Below are 18,832 nucleotides of genomic sequence, written 5' to 3'. Positions count from 1 at the left end.
CATAGAAATTTTAATTAGCAGTATCTCTTAAACTGTTAGCTTCACATTTCAACAGCTTAACTGAAATTTAGCCCACATAACAAGAACTGAGAGGATATCGTGTGGAACAGAGAAACTGTGAGTGATACAGATAATTTGACATTTTTGAATTCTGCATGCAAAAACATATAAGATACAGGTATTCTTCTCCTTGGGACAAATTCATTGTTGACCAGTGTTATTCTTATCGCAGTTTACAAATCCAAGCATGAAAACGTTACTCAACTTTGGAGTTTTGGAGACAGACACACACACACACACACACTTATATATTAATGATGTACACAAATAGATGACAGGTATACATAATACTGAAATATGCATGAAGTAAACACATACAGACAAATATATTAATATAAAAAATTAAAAACATACAATCAATGAAGAGACAAAAGAAACAGTAAGATGATACATGTTCATTTTATCAGGTGTTTCTGTTTATTTAGAATGCTACAATGAACGGGCCAGACACTAAACTATAAATTTCACTGTGTACAACCTTAAAGTTGACACTGCTCCACTAAATGCAGAAAATTGTTCTCTTGCTATTGGCTAAAAATACAGTTTTTTTTTTTTTTTTAAACCTCTGTAAATCTTTTCTCCACAACATCATTCCTTTAACCCTTTCGTTACTAACCCGGCTGAAAAGTTTTTTGGTTTATAAGACCAGCCCGGCCGTAGCCGGCCGAGAGTACCCATTGTTATTTAAATGTATATTTGAACCCAAATCTCGTTAGTACATTCATTAAAACACCTGATTTCACTTTGCAAACAGTTGAGTTATTGTATCCGACATTGTTTGGCGTGATATTTGAACTCAGTGAATTTTGGAAGATTTTTTTCCACGTTTTTTGCGGCGTTAATTTTTTTCAACTTTGAAGATGGAGAGGAGTTTCATGCTATCAAGCAGTGATTCTGAATTTGAAGGTTTTTCAACAGAAGATATGGAGATATAGAAGAAAAGAATGAATGAGCTACAAAAGCACGTGGTGAATGATAATGAATCGGATATTTCTGTATCCGAAACTGAAAGCAGCGATTCTGAAAGCAGTGACAGCAACAGCGAGGATGATTTTACACCAGAATGGAGTAAAAACTTAAAAAAACGTTTTTATTAACAATTTTTCTGACGAAACAAGGTCTACCCATAGTCTTTCTCAGGAAGCAAAACCTTTAGACTTCTTTTTCTTATTTTTTCCAGCATGCTTGTTTGAAATGATTACTGCAGAAACAAACCATTACGCAGAATGTAAACAAGCTGGAAAAAAAAAGATAGCTTGTGGTTTCCTGCAACTGTAGATGAAATACGGGCATTTTTTGCCATAAATATTATTATGGGTATTAGACAGTTACCCAGAATAACAAATTCCTGGAGCGATCAGGAACCTTTTGGCGATGAATATATTTCCAGTATTATGAACGAGTACGATTCGTGAAGCTGAACCAATATTTACATGTGAGAGACACTAGCAGTACCCCAGTACGTGGAGAACTTTGAGACAAAAATTATGCAATAGAATTGATTAAGAACCCTTTCTTTAATTATGTTCCAAATATCACATTAATATGTTGATAAATAAAAAAGTTACAGGTGTTTAATGAGACTAGTCTAAATTCATGATTATTTTAGAATTTAATTGAAACTCATGAGGGGTGTATTTTGGTCAGAAATATAGTAACGAAAGGGTTAAAGCAATGAGACTGGAAGGCTACATTATTACAGCTGATTTTCAGATTTTTTACTTTTAAAAAATGCATATTTTGCAAATGAGAAAAACTAGATCTGGAATTACTTCCTCTGAAAATACTGTGCCCATTTTCATTACTTCATTGAGTCAACTGCTTTTCGTGCATTAACTTGTGCACTGCTTGCAGAGTAATTATGGGTTCATTGCTTTTGCGAGTTGTATGCAGTCTAGCTCGGCAACCTTTATAAAACCACTAACAACACCAATATGTCTTGGTTTTTCTACTGTTGTTTCCATGCTTTTTGTATATATATAATTCTCTTCATCGCAAAGCTTTCATTTGTTCTTTTCGGATGTGATAAATGTGACAGCCATAGTCGAAAGAATCAGAGTTAATTCCTCGGAAGTGCCTGCAGCTCTGGTGTTGAGTGCGCGTTGTTTTCTTTTTCCTTGTTCTTCTTTTTATTCTTCAATGCAGTGTCCATGACTGTCAGCAGGTGACTGACAACCATCAGATTTCCTGTTTAAATACTTGCTGGTAGGCACCAGCCCCTATAGCTAGTTAACTGTCACATGACACAACTTAAGCTTCAACTGAGCAATAGAGGGGAAAGACATGTAATTTTGGCCCATGCTCTCTCTAGGCCTACCTTCCAACAGAGTTCTTTGAATTTCAGCTCCATCAGGCAAAGCTGTCAAACCTTTGAACAGTCGGGGAGGGGGGCACACACTAAACTAGATATGTTCCCTCCGCTAAATGCTGTTTAAGTGTCAGCCAGCCTCACCTGGTGATGCTATTTCTCAGTTGGCATGTTATGGCATTCAAACCATTTTGAGTCTTCTTGTTTCAGCCATATACAGAAGCTGACCTTTTTGACCGCCTTCTGTATCCTCCTTGTTATTTTTCTCAGCTCTGCGCTCGAAAATCCAGATCTTCTTTTAAATAGCATTGCCATTTTCCTTTCAATGAAGCCTCTTGCCTCCACTGCCAAGTGGTAATACTCAACAGCCCACCCCTGTTCCCTGCACTCTTCTATTAATCTCTCATATTCCTCTCCTTCCGTCACTCTGCATTAGCAATGTTCTCTTCCCATGGCACTGTCAACTCTATCAAAATTCCAAAGGATTAAGTCTGATCATTTTGTTGTTATTATGAGTGGGAATATTACTTGTCTTTCCAAATCCGCAGCCAGCTCCCAGTAACCTTTCCATCTTTCATCTGTCTTGTATACTTTTCTGGACCTAGTTTTATGTCCTTTTCCCTCCTTCTGGAAGAATATCCTTCCGCACTTTTCCACTTTCGTGTACTGTCCCCTATTGTACTCCTCGATCTTCTCCTTGAGTGCTGTGCTTATAACACCAAGGACTTGGTTTGTGATGCCATGTATATCTGTCCAGTGCCAGTCTGCAGTTTGACAGGACATGTCTCATTGTTGCTTTCTCTCTGCATTTACATTCATCAGCCGTTTGTATGCTCCACTGGACTAAGTTGGCTGGCGATGGCAAAACATCGAAAGTGGATTTGATCAGGAAGGATATTCTTGCTCGTTCCCAAGCCCAAAGTTCTTTCCATGTGATTTTGCGATTGACCACATATTCCTCCCATCTTAGGCACTGACCCTGTTGGCTACACTGCACCAAATGTATGTTTTGCCTTTCTTTTTCCTCTTCAAGACCATTCCGTCCCAAGTCATTATAAATGGTATTATTTTAACCATATATCCATTCATCTGTTTAATTTCTTTAGCAAGTCTATTGTATGTTTGTATTTTTGTCATTTCGACTTCGTCCAATTTTGATTATTATTGTTTCTTTTCTTTCGTGGTCAAATATTGCAATATCAGGATTATTGTTTTCTATATGGTTTGGTGTTATTACTGGGCTATCTACTAAAATCTTAACCTTTTCATTTGTCGTTACCTTTTCTGTTTGAACGTTTTCTGGGAGTTTTTTTGGTATGTTATATTGCTGTAGTAGGTTCGCAAAGATTATTTTGGTTACCTTATCATGTCTCTCTTTATATTTTCTGTGTGCTATTCTTCTACATTGCATTGCCATATATTCGATATTTCCATTGTATTTTACAATATCTGCATGTCTTTTTTCTTCCATAATAGTTGTTTCTGCCTTGTAAATACTGTATAATATTTTTATCTATCATTAAGTATTTGCTTTGTTTTATAAATTTCAATGAGTCTATTTTTGATACTGCTTCCTCATTCAGGTGTTTATAGTATTCACCGTGTATTTCTTTGTGTGATTGTTCCTTGATTATTTTTTCTCCCTCGTATTTTCTGTATTCATTGACATTATTCATATTATTTTTTATGCATTCTTTTTTTTATTTCTATAATACCGTAACTAATATATTGGTGAAATTTACCATGGTGGAATATACCGTGGTGAAATTTACCTATCATAAAATTTACCTGGTGGAATTTACCAGTCACCATTTCGACTGTAGATACAAGGTCAGAAATCAGGAGATTAGTTGATTACATTGACCCCCAGTACTTGACCAGCATTTTATTTTATCAACCACACCCAAAGGATAAAGACAAAGTTGATTTCAGCAGGATGTGCATTCAGTGCATAAAGAACCAAAATAAATACCGTACGGAATTATTAGTTTACTAGATCATTCACGAGAACTGCACATTGTAGTTTAGACTAAATGGCTGAGTATTCCAGAGACATTTGTACTCCTAATATCATTCAGACAAAATCAGTATGATACTGCATGTGACAGATGGGCTCCATAAAACTCAAAGTTCATTTTTCGAGTAATAATAATAATAATAGTAATTCTTTATATAGGCTACCAACCATAAGCACAAGGCCTAACATTTGTAAGGAAGGGAGCTAGTCAATTACATCAACCCCAGTACTTGACTGACACTTATTTTATCGAACACAAAACAATGAAATGTTAGGTCAACCTCAGCAGAATTTGAACTCAGAATGTAATGGGTTGGAAGAAATACAAAACATTTTGTTCAATGCTCTAACAGTTCTGCCAGTTAGCCACCTTAACAACAAAAATAATCTTTTCTTCTATAGGCACAAGGCCTGAAATGTTGGAGGAGGAGGCTAGTTGATTACATCGATCCCAGTGTTCAACTGGTACAATTTAGGTCCTAACGGTCAAATGATGAAGAACCAACCATCCATATATCCATCTATGTGAGTGTGTGTGCAGTGTGAGTATAGTGTGTGTAGTATGGTGCTTGCCATTTCCAAGCTCATATTTTCTGCCAGCAGTCACTTTCTCTCATTTATAGTTGGGACACTACACTCAACTCTTTACACATGCTACCACATAGAATTGGGTTCTTTACCTGATTACCAGTTTCTATTCCCAGTTGGAACTGATTCCGTTATATCATCAGTGGTTTTATGCAAATTATATAAAAGTTGGGAGGTGGAGTAGGGGATTGAGAATGAAGAAACAATGTGCAGAGGAGAGGGGGAGGCTGGAAGAAATGGATTGGAAGTAAGATAACATGAAACAGAACAGATGTCAATAAGACAAGAGGCAGAGGGGTGCAAACAGAGAGACGGTGTGGGAAATTGAACAAACCAGGGAAAGAGGGAGAAAGAAAAAGAGAGGTGCAAGAATAGTAGTGGAATGGGTTGAAGAAAAATCGAATAACAACGGTAGAAATGTGATGGGGGAAGGAATCAGAATGTTCAACTCTTGTTCATAAATTACAAGTCAGATCCTATTCTCGCAATTCCATGAGTACCATTTTACAGACATTTACCTGATTGTCAAGAAGTAATACTTGTATACTCAATACTGCAAATTAGATATTCTTCAGGCTTAGCTAATGATTACTTTACTCTTCTTTAATATAATTGAAACCCATATTAGAGTCTTAAGTGTCATATTTACCTGGATTACCAGCAAATTGAGTTCAAAAACCTAAGAGATACTCTTTCATTTGTTTCAGTCATTGGACCACAGCCATACTGTCTATAAGAGTTTAGTTAAACAAATCAACCCCAGTATTTTAAGTTTGGTTTTTATTGTAGTAGATGTTTGTTTTTGCCATGCCACTAAGTTACAGGGACATATACAAAACAATGCCAGTTATCAAGCATTGGAGGAGACAGATACAAACAGACATACACAAACATATTCATAGGTATAATATAGATTTTCTGGAGCCTTTAGTTCCAAAGCCTTAAAATTAATTGTATGCGTTTTTTAATTAAAAGGTACCAAAAACCAGATTCTTGATAAAAAATGGCTGATCTTTCTGAATCAGGGATGGTCACTTTGGTCAACAAACACTAAATTAAACAAATATTTAGCTTACTTGAACAATTAAATGAAATGAAATACCTATACATTAGTGTAAATCAGTGGCTCTCAACCATTTTTTTTTCTATGGACCCCTTTTATTCCTATTTTACTTGGATAGACACCCTTAGTCATTCAATGTTTTAAAATTCCTATTATATTTTTATAATTAGATATTATTAAGAATTGTGTGAAAAATTGCTTAAGTATTTTGTGTATTGTAGAAGTAGATCCAATTTATTGCACATAAATTTTAACAAAATTTTAATATGGACCCCCAAAAGCCATATGAACCCTGATTGAGAACCACCTGGGTAAATTATAAGAGATTCCAGACCATAAGTGACTGGAAAATCAGTGTTGTACCTCTATACACAGCTTCCACACAATTTCCATCTACAATTCACTCACTAAGTACTACTTGGCCTGAGTATTACTTGGTTCAAGGTGTGGGATAGAAAAACTGAACTTCAAAGCTAGTTTCTTATTTCTTTACTGCCCACAAGGGGCTACACACAGAGGAGACAAACAACGACAGACAAAGTGATTAAGTCGATTACATCAACCCCAGTGCGTAACTGGTACTTAATTTATCGACCCCGAAAGGATGAAAGGCAAAGTCGACCTCAGTAGAATTTGAACTCTGACCGTAAAAACAGACGAAATACCGGTAAGTATTTCACCTGGTGTGCTAACGTTTCTGCCAGCTCACCACCTTAAAGCTAGTTTCTATGAAGACATCATCTTTCCTAAATACAAAAGGCAAAGATGTCTACATCAATGTCCAAACAACCCAATACATTATAGTAGATATTACAAGATGACAATCAATTTAATGTGTTGTTTAGTTTATTGCAACTTACCTTCATTTAGAGATAGTAATGTTACTGCAGTAGAAAGCCGTCCACTGCCAAGACTAACCAGATGAGGTTTCTCTGAATGAACCTTGTATGCTGACCCAGCTTCAGTGACTTCCAGCTGGTCCTGTACAAAATGAAAATATATTAGATTAATAATGAAAACGGTTTTAGCAAACAACTACATACAGTTACATAACAAGCTTGTGGTGAAAATATAGTAATGTAACAGCTAAACACACACACACAGAGTTATATAGCCACCGTGCTGTTAAACATACAATTTTATAACCATAAATGCACAGAAGTCACTTGCTAACAAGTATAAACTGGTAGCTTGTACCATGATTTCACAAATTGTTTTAGGTGTCTATATAATCACAAGCAGACATCCTCTCAACTTATTTTTGACTCAGCAGAGCATCAAGGATGTGACAGCTGGAGGGAAAACAGGGCTCTACCAGCATTCAGCTGGTCCTCAATTAAAGCTGAAGCAATGTGAAACAATATGCTTTGCTCAAAGATATAGAGTACCACCTGATCCAGGAACTGAAACCATAACTTTATGAGTATAAGGTCAAACCCTTCACTAAGTATGAATGATGGAATAATAATAATGTTTAAAGCAACAAAACACAGGGATAAATGTTAGCAAGGGCATTCAGTTATAGCTCCTTATGATCTAAGTTCAACTATCATTGAGGTAAACTTGAAATCTTTCATCCTCCCTATCCTAGATATATCCACCTAACTATCTGTTTTTCATGCAGAAGCTAACGCAAGTATAGTCCAAGTTTGCACAAGAAATATCATTAAGTCCATTGTTCCATTTACCACAGAAGAAAATATATAAACAATAACACTGTTGCATTCTTCATACTAACACTACTGTCTCAGTCCATCTAGCCAAAAAAAAAAAAAAAAAAAAAAAAAAGTACCATGACATTTCAAATATCCACTGGACAAGTACTTTGGTATTTTGACCTACTGGCTACAAATCATCCAATTATTCACTCTGCTTCCAATGTCAGTTAATCAGTATTCATTGTTGGATAATTCTGCTTAGAAAAGACCACACCAATTAGCTGCTTCTATCATAGTTGCCTTTAGATTAAACAAAGTAGATTAACAACACTGTCATTGGGACAGGTAACAAGACAGATTCAATATATTCTGTGTTATCACTATCTGACAATGGTACATACTGAAAGCTACAAACGATGGTAGACACCAATAGCTACAACCTACTCATTATCTCAGAAAGCAGAATTTTACAGATGTTCAGCAGGTGTAACAAACTATGGTAGACGCCAACAGCTACAATCTACTCATTATCTCAGAAAGTAGAATTTTACAGATGTTCAGCAGGTGTACTGGAGACTTACAGGGATGAGAGTAAAATTAATGATTTTGTGGTTAATTAATGATTTCTAACATTGACACAAGCTAACAAGTTTAAGGGAAGAGGTTAAATTGATTATAAAGACCTTAATACTTGACTGGTATATTTTATTGACCCTAGACAGATAAATGAGATAACTGGCTCAAGAGAAATTTAAATTCAGAGTGCAGGGATCATTAAAAAAAAAACATTTTTTTTTTTAATGGTAAGAACTGACACTAGTAGCATGTGAACTCACAATCAACAGACAGTAAATACATTCCTGCAATAAATGCTATAAAAAAGATTCAGCTGCAAGAGTAGGTTATTTATTGTTATTCAAGTAAAATAATAAAATTATGAAGCGACAAAAATTTTTACAATGAACACATAATGTAAAGCTATCTCTTCTATAGGTTTCTGTTGACTTTTGACAGCTTTATAGAGACACTACTCTGTCATATATCACACAAGAGGACAAACTGATATAACAAAAGTAGCAGGGAACACACAGATACACAGCGAAGTACAGACACCATTGATGGGTGGACATAAAAACTGTGTCCACATAACTTACAGGTGTATACTTCACTCTCCTTGATAACATAGTTCATGCTACTTGAGGGTAGTATAAAACATCTACATATCATTAAGCATGTATGTACACATAAGTGTGTGAGCACATATATATATATATATATATATATATATATGAAGCAGTGTAATATGTATGTAAATACATGTGGCTGCATTTATGAGTAGGTGTGTGTTTGTGTATATAGTTGTGTCTCTACATACATGTGTGTATATTATGTATATGTTTGTAGTTATGCATGCACATACAGACAAGTGTATGTATACATAAATGTGTGTGTGCATAGCCATGTTTTATAAGCAGTATGTGTATGCAGTTGTATAAGTAGGTATTTGTGTGTGTACACTCAAACATAGCAACTATGACTGAAGCAGTCAAGAAATCCTCACTCACCCACCTCTTCCACTGTCAATACCCAAAGAAAAAAAGAATGCGAAAAGGAAGTAGCCCAGCTCCTACCCTGCAAGTTGTTAACAGTATTGGGCATTGTGTATGGTAGTAGAAGCAGTAAGGACCGAGACTGACATAGTTTAAATAGTAACCCCCAAAAAGTAGGACTATTTACATTTGAATGCAAACTGGTTGAAACAGAGACAAGAAAGGTGTATAATGGGTTGTAAAGGAAGTTTCTTAATGCTTATGGTATTAACCACTTTAATGTTTCAGTGGGGAGAGGGAGACAGCAGTAAGATTAGTAACATTAATTCTCTCTCTGTATATGTATGTGTGCACACAAAACACAAATATACATAGAATGGGTGAGAAGGTGCAACTGCAAGCAAGGAATAGACAAGCACTGCATTAGTTAGAGCTTGGAATGATCAAATTCTTAAATTCCAACTTCCTAATCAGAGTAAAGTAATCCAGCAGAACAAGAGTTGGCCATAAAGAACAGAAAGCTTGAATGAATAATGAAGAGGTAAGAGGGGGGAAAAAAACCCATAAAAGGAAAGAATTTGTTTATGAGATGTTATGTGTGTATAGAATTTTATATATGTGTATTTATATAAATATTTATATATACTTCATATTCAAAGCTCTGATGAAGCTATAAGGTGTTACCCAACCACCCAGCTATGAGTTCATTGCATCTTATAGCAGTAAAAACTGCAAGATAACGAAGTTCATAAGGTGTATGTGTGTGCGCACACCCTTGTCTTGACATCATGTAATGGTTGTGAATGAGCAGCACCATCATGCAGGCAAAGATGCTTGCATCTATTCTTTGTTTTATTAAACATGTCTGACTAAGAGGAAATGTTACTTTGCTTAGAAACAGATGAGCTAGTGACAGGAAGGGCATCTGGCCATAGAAAATTTGACTCAATGAATCCCATAAGACCCATGGAAGCATGGCAGAGTAGACATCAAAAAGATATGATGATGATGATGCCCACACATACATGCAAATAACCACTTGGTCTAATATAGTTTCAAAAAAGAAGAATAATACACTTAATGAAAAAATTGCTTGCTTTCATTATTAGAATAGACAAAATAACAGGTGGGGGATGGTGTTGAAATGTTTTTTTTTTTTGTTTTTTGTTATGACTGAGGAGAGTAGAATACTCACAGACACCAAAAGAAAACATTAAAAAAAAAACATATTGAAGTGGGCAGTTAATTAATATGACATAGTTTATGAGGTGACATTGAACAATAAATGAATTTTGATGAAGAAAGGCAGGGAAGACAACCCTTGAAATTTAAATCAAAATAAATTATATTTCTCAGACTATATGGCACCACTAAATCAGAGGTGAGTCTGACCTTTGACTGCATGATGATAATGTGACTAAACTGTACCGCACCACACTCTACCACCACCACACTGAACTCCATTACAATAGACCCATTACCCTACCTCCCACTACACTGGTCCCATAGGAGTCTGACCTTTAGTAATATTGTAATAACTTTAGATATGGTTCAGTATTATTAAACTTGACTATATTTTAATTAGAATGATTTAATTCATACACATACTCACTGTAAAAGTGTTGCTCTGTTAAATATGTTAATAGACACATAACTAGTATTTCTACAGTAAAGGTTAGGAAGAAATTATAACCCTGCTGACTGACCATGTTATAGAATCTGAGAAATTCAAGGACAAACAATGACTTTAAGAATATTAATTCAAGTGAATAATTAAGAAAAGTTTGTCTGTCTTTTCTCTTTATTTCTAATTACACAATTTATTGGTTTCAATTAATAGTAAAGGAATGAATGAAAGACAGAATGAATGATAGGATAAAAGAGTGAAAGACGAAATAAAAGAATCAATAATAGATGGAATGAATGATGGACTTCATATAAATGACCAACACAATATCCCTAACCAACTAGCAAAGGCAGGGGGTCTCCAAGCTATTGCTTAACATACTAGAAAGTGCAACCATTTGTCCTTCAATTCACATCTTAAGACTATATTAAAAAGATAAAAAGGATACTTTAGATAGGGTAATCCTACATATAATATGTCTGGAGTGAGAGGGGGGTGGAGAGAGAGGGGGAGAGAGAGAGAAAGAGAGAGAGTCACTGCTTGAATGTTTTTGATGATATGTCTATAGGATTAGGGTTAAACAATGTTACAGTCATCACTAGTTTAACATCTTTTACCATATCCTTACTATCATCTTGATGGAACCTTCAGGTACCATCTCTCTATCTTACTATGATTTTGGTGAAACACCCTTAGTTATCCTCACCACATCTTACCATCAGCTGTCTGGCTCCCTCAGCTACCCTCCCAATATCATTCTATCATTTTCATGACTCCTTCAACAATTCTCACCCTGTCTTCATTTTGTTAAGTTCATCAGTTACATCTTATTAACAGATAAAAGATTGAGTGGTTGTTGTTTTTAGCCCCAGGTTAGCTCTGGTTGAGAGGACTTATGATCAAAAGAGATTTCAGCCATGACCATCCTGTCTCTTTGTGCATCTACAACTACACTGACAAAACTGTCCTCCCTTTTTTAAGATAGTCTAGTGTAATAAGAGGTAATTTGGCTGCTAGAATGACTTCACATAGTCTTTTGTACACAATCCTAAACAGCAACTAATTAGTAGAACTGACAGCTATTTCAAGCTGACACAGACATTAATGATTACACAAATAAAGCCTAAAGAACTAGTGTAAGTGGGGAAGATGTTGAACAACAAATGGATTAAGTTAGAAAACTGACATTTTGAGTTCATGTCCAGTGACTTCTTCATCTTCCTCCAGGATCCATAACAATATCGATAACAGCGAATCAAGTATGACTTCTATTCTTATAAAAAGATCTGGCTCAGGCTAAAAGCAATACTAATTCTCATAATTCTCCGATGATTGACAACGCACACACACACACACACACACAAACACTAGTTTGTAGATGTCCACATGTGTATGTATGTATGTAGATGTCCACATGTGTATGTAGTGTATGTGTATGTGTAGTGTATATAGTTGCCATGTCTATATGTGTTTATAGTAACTATGTGTAAAAGTATGACACTGCTTGTATGATGATGAAACTCTTACAAATACCACATGATGTCAAAATATGGAGACACACATGCTAACTGCCAGCAAACCATGGAACAACCTTTCTTATTCTTTACAGATGCAACAACAGCCTTCTAATTGATGATACACCCTTCCGTCCTGTGGATTCCAAGATGTTAGGGCTTCAGTCATAAATGTGGGCAGGATAAAAGATAGGTCTGGTGTGACTGGGGAAATGCTGGAGGGGAAACAAGTGAACGTTTGTTGCGTGCAACAGGTACGATGGAAAGTATACTCAACCAAACTTCTTATGGGCAAAAGACAAAGCTACAAATTCTTCTGAAGGAGTAACAATGATGGTAGTGACAGAGTAGGCATAGTGTTAGTTGAGAAATGAATGGAGAAAGTAATTGAGGTATAGTGAGAGTATGTGACAGGATTATCAAGATGCGGCTAGTTATAGACAACTCAACAGCAACAGTTATCTTGGCATATGTCCCACAAGCAGGACTAACAGAAGTACAGAAGGACTGTTTCTATGAGACTCTTCTGCAGATTACCTCAGCAACAACTGACAATGATTTCATTATCGTGGCTGACGATTTCAACGGTCATGTTGACCAACACATCAATGGCTTCCACTCATACAAGGAAGCAATGGATATAGTGAAAGAAATGAGGAAGGTCTACTGTTCCTGGAGTTCTGAGATGCAACTGATCTAACAATTTGCAACACACTTTAGAATCTGGTACACATGCAAGTCAGACAGATTATGTTCTTGCCAGCAAAAGGTACAGAACATCCGTTGTAAATGCCAAAACTCTTCCTGGAGAAGAATGTACTGCACAACATAAATTAATGGTTACTGACTTCATAGTTAAAGCTAGGAAGACACAGAGATAAATGACATGGAGAAGGAAGACATGAAAATTGAAAGATCCTGCAATTGGGAAGGTGGAAATTTAGATACCTGTAATGTAGATGAAAACTGGGAATTTCTATGAAATAACTTGTTCAACACCAATGAACAGACATGTGGCTGGATTAAAGTCCCAACCAAGCCAAAAGTAACATGGTTGTGGAATGATACAGTGGATAGGGCAATAAAGGCAAAGAAACAGGCATGGAAAACTTGGAAGGAAGGGGTTAGTAGGAAACATTACCAAGTGGCTTGAAGAGCAGTTAGGCAAGAGCTATATTCGGCTAATCATGAAGCAAAGAAGAAGAGATTTGGACATGTCTTGCAGCATGAGGATCAGAGGTGTGAAGTGTTTAGGATCACAAAGCAGTGTGAAAGAGAGAACCAAGATGTCATTGGTGAGAAGCATATTTAGAATGATGAAGGCATATTTGTCATTGATATGAAAGATAACAAAGTGGTGTAGAAGTGCTATTATGAGAATGCAAGGGATGAAGAGAGGTTACATTGAGCAGACCTTACAGAGAAACCAATTCAAGTTGATTGCCACATAGAAAATAAGGTGATCAAGGAAATGAAGAGTAGGACAGCTGCAGAGATGCTCAAAACATCTGGTGAGGTAAGCTACAGGATTACCACTCAGATAGTAAATAAGGTTATACATGGGGGAGTCATATCCATTGACTGGTGTAGCAGTATCATTGCAAACCACTGCAAAGGCAAAGGGAGAATACCTTTGAGAGAAGCAGTTATAGAGGAATTAAATGAATGGATCAAGTTATGAAGGTCACAGAGAATGTCATTGCACAATTGATTCATGGAAGGATAGATAAGATGAAGCTTGGTTTCATGCCTAGAAGAGATGCAATCTTCCCAGAGAGGCAACTACAGGAGAAAACTTGGTGATGAATAAACCATTGTTCCTAGCCTTTGTTAACCAAGAGAAGGCATTTGACAGGGTACCATATTCCATAATCTGGTGTTCACTAAGGAAACTAGGCTTCTGAGAACTGTGCAAGCTATGTACAAAGATGCAGTAAGTAAAGCAAGAGTCAACAATAACTTCAGTGAGGAATTTAGTGTGAGGATTGGAGTCCATCATGGCTCAGTTCTCGGTCTTCACTATTAATCATAGTCATACATGCCATCACTGAGGAGTTTAAGACTGGTCATCCATGGGAACTCCTATATACTGATGATCTAGTTCTCATTGGTGAACATATAGGAGAGTTAGAGAGGAAATTCCAGGCATGGAAGCTAAACCTAGAATTGAGAGTTCTTAAGGTGAACTTAGCAAAGAGGAAAGTTTTAGTAAGTAGGAAAGACAGGATCCTGGTACCCTCAGGGAAATAGCTTTGTTTGATATGCAGAAAAGGAGTAGGTATAAACTCCATATGCTGCACTCACTGTAAGCTATGGATAGAGAAGAGATGTAGCAGAATCATAGACAAACTAGCAAAAAACATAAGCTTCATATGTGACAGATGGACTGGAACAGTATGTTCCATGAACACACCAAAAATGAACCCCTTGAATAACTGAATGGCTCACTAGAAGTAGTTGAAAGTTTTTGTAACTGAGGAGATGTCATCAACAAAAAAAAATGATTGCCTTGAAAGAATAGCAGCCTGATTAAGAACAAGTTAGAAAAAGTTCAGAGAGCTGTGTGCATGAATGTGTTGAGAAAGACTTGGCATAAGAGAAATCAGATACAAGAAAGAAGACTGTGCTACTACAGATATGTGATGTGTAAGAATGAGGACAGATGTACTAAGAAGTGCTGATCACTAAATGCAGCTGGAGCCTGTGGACAAGGAAAACCCAGGAAGACATGGGATAAAGTGGTGAAGGCTGGCCTCAGGACATTGTGCTTTGCAGGAGAAATGACAAAAGACCTGGACATCTAACAATATAAAGTTCTCATGAAAATCTACCCATTGCAGTAAAACTGGTGTGTACATATGTGAGTGTGAGTGTGTGTGTGTGTGTGTGTGTGTGTGTGTGTGTGTGTGTGTAGGTGGGAGTGTGTGTGCATAATAAATACCCTCCTCACATCTCTACCCCCATACAATCTTGCAACCCCTCCCCAACTACTACATGATATGCACTTGAACACATCACCACTATCTCTTTGGGGATACCACTAATTCCTTTTCACTCATCCACCTAAAGGTGAGTTACCATGTAGCTCCTCTACAACATGAACCTGCTCTACCCCAACCTCTTCCCTCATACCTTAATCCCTATATAACATGAGGATACAGTGCCCCCATCTCCTTGAGTTTAAAGACTTGCAAGCTACAAAATGACCTTAATAGTGAAGTGGCATGAAAAGAAGCACCCAGTACAAACTGTCAAGTGGTGCTAGGCATTAAGAAGGGTATTCAGGTGTAGAAACTATGCCAAAGCAGACATTGGAACACAATACCATCCTTGGACTCACTGAATCCAGACAAACCATTCAAACCATGCCAGTATGGAATATGGATGTTAAATGATGATGATGATATGGTGGCCTTATTTCAGTTTCTGTCAACTAAATCCACTCACAAGGCTTTGGTCAGTTTAGAACTATAGTAGAAGATACTTGCCCAAGGTGTGATGTAGTGGGACTGAACTCCTTAATCACACAGCTATGCTGTGCCTATTAAGTATATAGATGCAGGCATGGCTACATATCTAACCCTAAAGAATGGCCACAAAAAATTGAAACTAAATTTTAAATGTATCGCAAGGTCACTGGACATGAAATGGAAGTGCACAGATGTGGGGAACATTCAGTTTTAAGAATCTTAAGAATAGATAAAATTTAGTTGGATATTGATTCAGCTTTTATTCTGGGTTCATCTGGATTCCATTGAGTTTATGCTGAATTGTGAGTTGAGAGGGGAGACAGAGATACAGAGAATGAAAGGGATAGAGGGAGGGAGAAAGCATATAAATGGGCAACATGAAAAAATGGAAAGAAACAATCGCTAATAATGAAAGAGTAAAGAAAGACAAAAAAAAAATTATCAAATAGCTGGGACAGTCTATAAAGTAAAGTTGACATTCTTTAAAAATAAAAAAAAAATGGATTGAAATTCCTTAAAAGTCACAAAATAAATATAATAGAGCAAAAGAAATTGTAATTAACAGAAGACTGTCAAGTTTTTAGATTTTAAGACTGAAGAGAAATTTGGAAATAGAAACAAAAGAAATAAGCAAAAAGATTTAAAAGGAAAAAAGAAATAAAATGTTTTCAGAGAAAATTGAAAGTATGTTTTTACCAAGTTTGGATTTATTTAGATAATATATATAAATGGGTTAAAACAGCAAAGTGTAGCTGAAGGGGTTGGAATAAAACATAGGCAGAAATAATATGAGTTTTAGCCAGTAAGATAGGTTTAATGTTAACAGACATCAAAGAAATTAATTAATAACACATTTACAATGTTTTGTGCTACATTGATAGAAATTTTGGTTTATCAGAATAGTAAAAAAGTTAGCAGTAAAGATAAATCTGACAGACATAATTGGTTACGCCATGTTTTAGGGTGTTTCAGAATCCAGATAAAACTCATGGTTATCAAAAGTACTTGAGGGCTAGCACTTGGAGAACTATTGGTTGATGTAGAGGAGCTATATGGTATCTCACCCTTGGATAATAAAAGAAGAGATACACAATGCCTGATAATAAAAAAAAAAGAAAAACTGATTGGTCATGGCCAGAATGTTTTTGACCATAAACCTGTCTGATCAGGGATGGTTTAGTGCTAAACAACAACAAAAGGTAATTGGAAACTAAAATGAAGAAACCAAAGAGAGATAGAAAGAATGGTTATCATCATTAATAAAATAATGTAGTACCAAAATTAATGACATCTAATCCCCAGAACATTCGTTTTCAAAGAGCCTTATCTCTTATGGTACTGCTTCAGCATGTAAGGAGGATAATTCTATATTACCGAAGATTATTTCAGAAGATATTTGGAGGATTAGAAAAATCTACAATAAATAATGCTTTCAAGAAGAATGATAAAATGATGTAGAATTCTGTAATGACTAAATCAAAGTTCTAAAAATAAATTATAAATTTGTCAGAGATGAAAGAAGTTATGAAAATGATAAAATTTAATCTGTAATTTCTACTTTCTATCTCTCTGGTGGCCACTGAAAATAATTATGAATGATTAATAATCACTTGAAATTACAGTCATCTGGTACTAACATCTGCCAGACTCTTTCTTTGCATATTTTCAGCAAGATTATTTTTTATAAACTTCATTACCTAATTCTTTATCTTCCCATTAGGTGTCATTAGTTGTGAGAGACAAACTAAAGAATTAAAGAGGACATATTAACTACTACATAACCCATCACTGATGTTTCAATTATCCTTGTTACACAACGAATGAGATTGAAATCAGCAGTTTCCAACTTTGTTTTACTCATGGCACCTTCTCCTCTTCTTTACCTCAGTGGTCCCACTTCATAAATGTTTATTAAATGAAAAAATATTTTCCCATTCGTCAAGTTTATTAGTTGCAGCTGTGTCATCTAAAAACAAACATGTCCATTTTTTTAGCAGAGGAAACTGTGTTTAACAAACAAAACTCTATAAAGACATAAATGTGTGTGTAGGAGTCATATTGCAGTAAGGTCTGACATACATTAACTTTAATAATGTGGAATTTATTAACAAGAAAATATTATTAGAAATCCTAAAATATATAAACTCAAAGAAGTATGAGGAAAATGGATGTTAAATGATGGTGGTGATGCTGATGACAGTGGTAGTGTGGTGGTGAAACTGATGATGATGACATTGGGGGCATGATTATAGTGGTGGTAATAGTGGTGGCTAGGATGATGATAATGATGAAGGCCATCTGTACTGTGGTACACCAAGCTACATCTCATTGCACAACAATGTATTGTCGCACATTGCATTGAGGTGCCATGCAATGTAATGAAGAGTGCAACAAAAATAATCTAATTTTATTTAAATAATAATGCAGAGGTTCTAATTGTAACTATTATTTCTAACTATCACAGACACTACAACTCTTAAATTAATTATACCTTTCTAGATTACATCTTAATGAAACTATTTTACTTCAGTCTTTAAATAGAAACTGTAGAAGAAATCCCAGCAGAAGTCTCAAAGTCAAACCATGCCAAATCTAGGCAGCAACACTTTCATCATTTTATAAACTGAATCAAGTTTAATAAATCTTTACTGCAAAACTGTTCTACACCATCTGATTCAATCTTGTCTGTTTTGGTCACATTTTTTTTTTGTTTGACACACTGAAACCAACAGACCAATTATCATGCATCTGCCTATTCTGGAGTAGTAGACATGTAGATTTCTAAGTATTTGGGTGGCCAGAAAACAGCATAGTAGTAATATACTCAGACCCCTATCAAAGTACTCTGTGCAACCAATGGTACAATACTCTGACTACAGTACTGTATGTACTCTACAGAACCAAATCTCACATCATACAGTGTGTAATATAGTAACAGATCAAACTAAAACATGTTATATCACAAATACTGGACTGA

The 18,832-nt window shown here is 35.8% G+C and overlaps 1 protein-coding gene across 23 annotated transcripts in view; it reads right to left on the bottom strand.

The window, feature by feature from the left end:
* Nucleotides 1-18,832, bottom strand: part of LOC106869304 (pleckstrin homology-like domain family B member 2) — a 458,421-nt gene that overhangs the window by 252,077 nt on the left and 187,512 nt on the right. For 21 of the 23 annotated variants that reach the window (XM_089352366.1, XM_089352371.1, XM_089352379.1 and 18 more), the window contains one exon: nt 6,897-7,017. In XM_089352366.1, the coding sequence (XP_089208492.1) occupies nt 6,897-7,017 (121 nt within the window). Of the gene's footprint in view, nt 1-6,896; nt 7,018-7,828; nt 8,004-18,832 lie in introns of those variants that run through there. The other 2 variants (XM_089352377.1, XM_089352374.1) reach the window with 2 other exon arrangements.

This window comes from Octopus bimaculoides, chromosome 5, assembly GCF_046866305.1.
Source record: "Octopus bimaculoides isolate indiv1 chromosome 5, ASM4686630v1, whole genome shotgun sequence".
Taxonomy (NCBI): domain Eukaryota; kingdom Metazoa; phylum Mollusca; class Cephalopoda; order Octopoda; family Octopodidae; genus Octopus; species Octopus bimaculoides.
The sequence above is the reverse complement of the archived record's forward strand: the minus strand, read 5'-3'. Positions and strand labels throughout refer to the sequence as shown.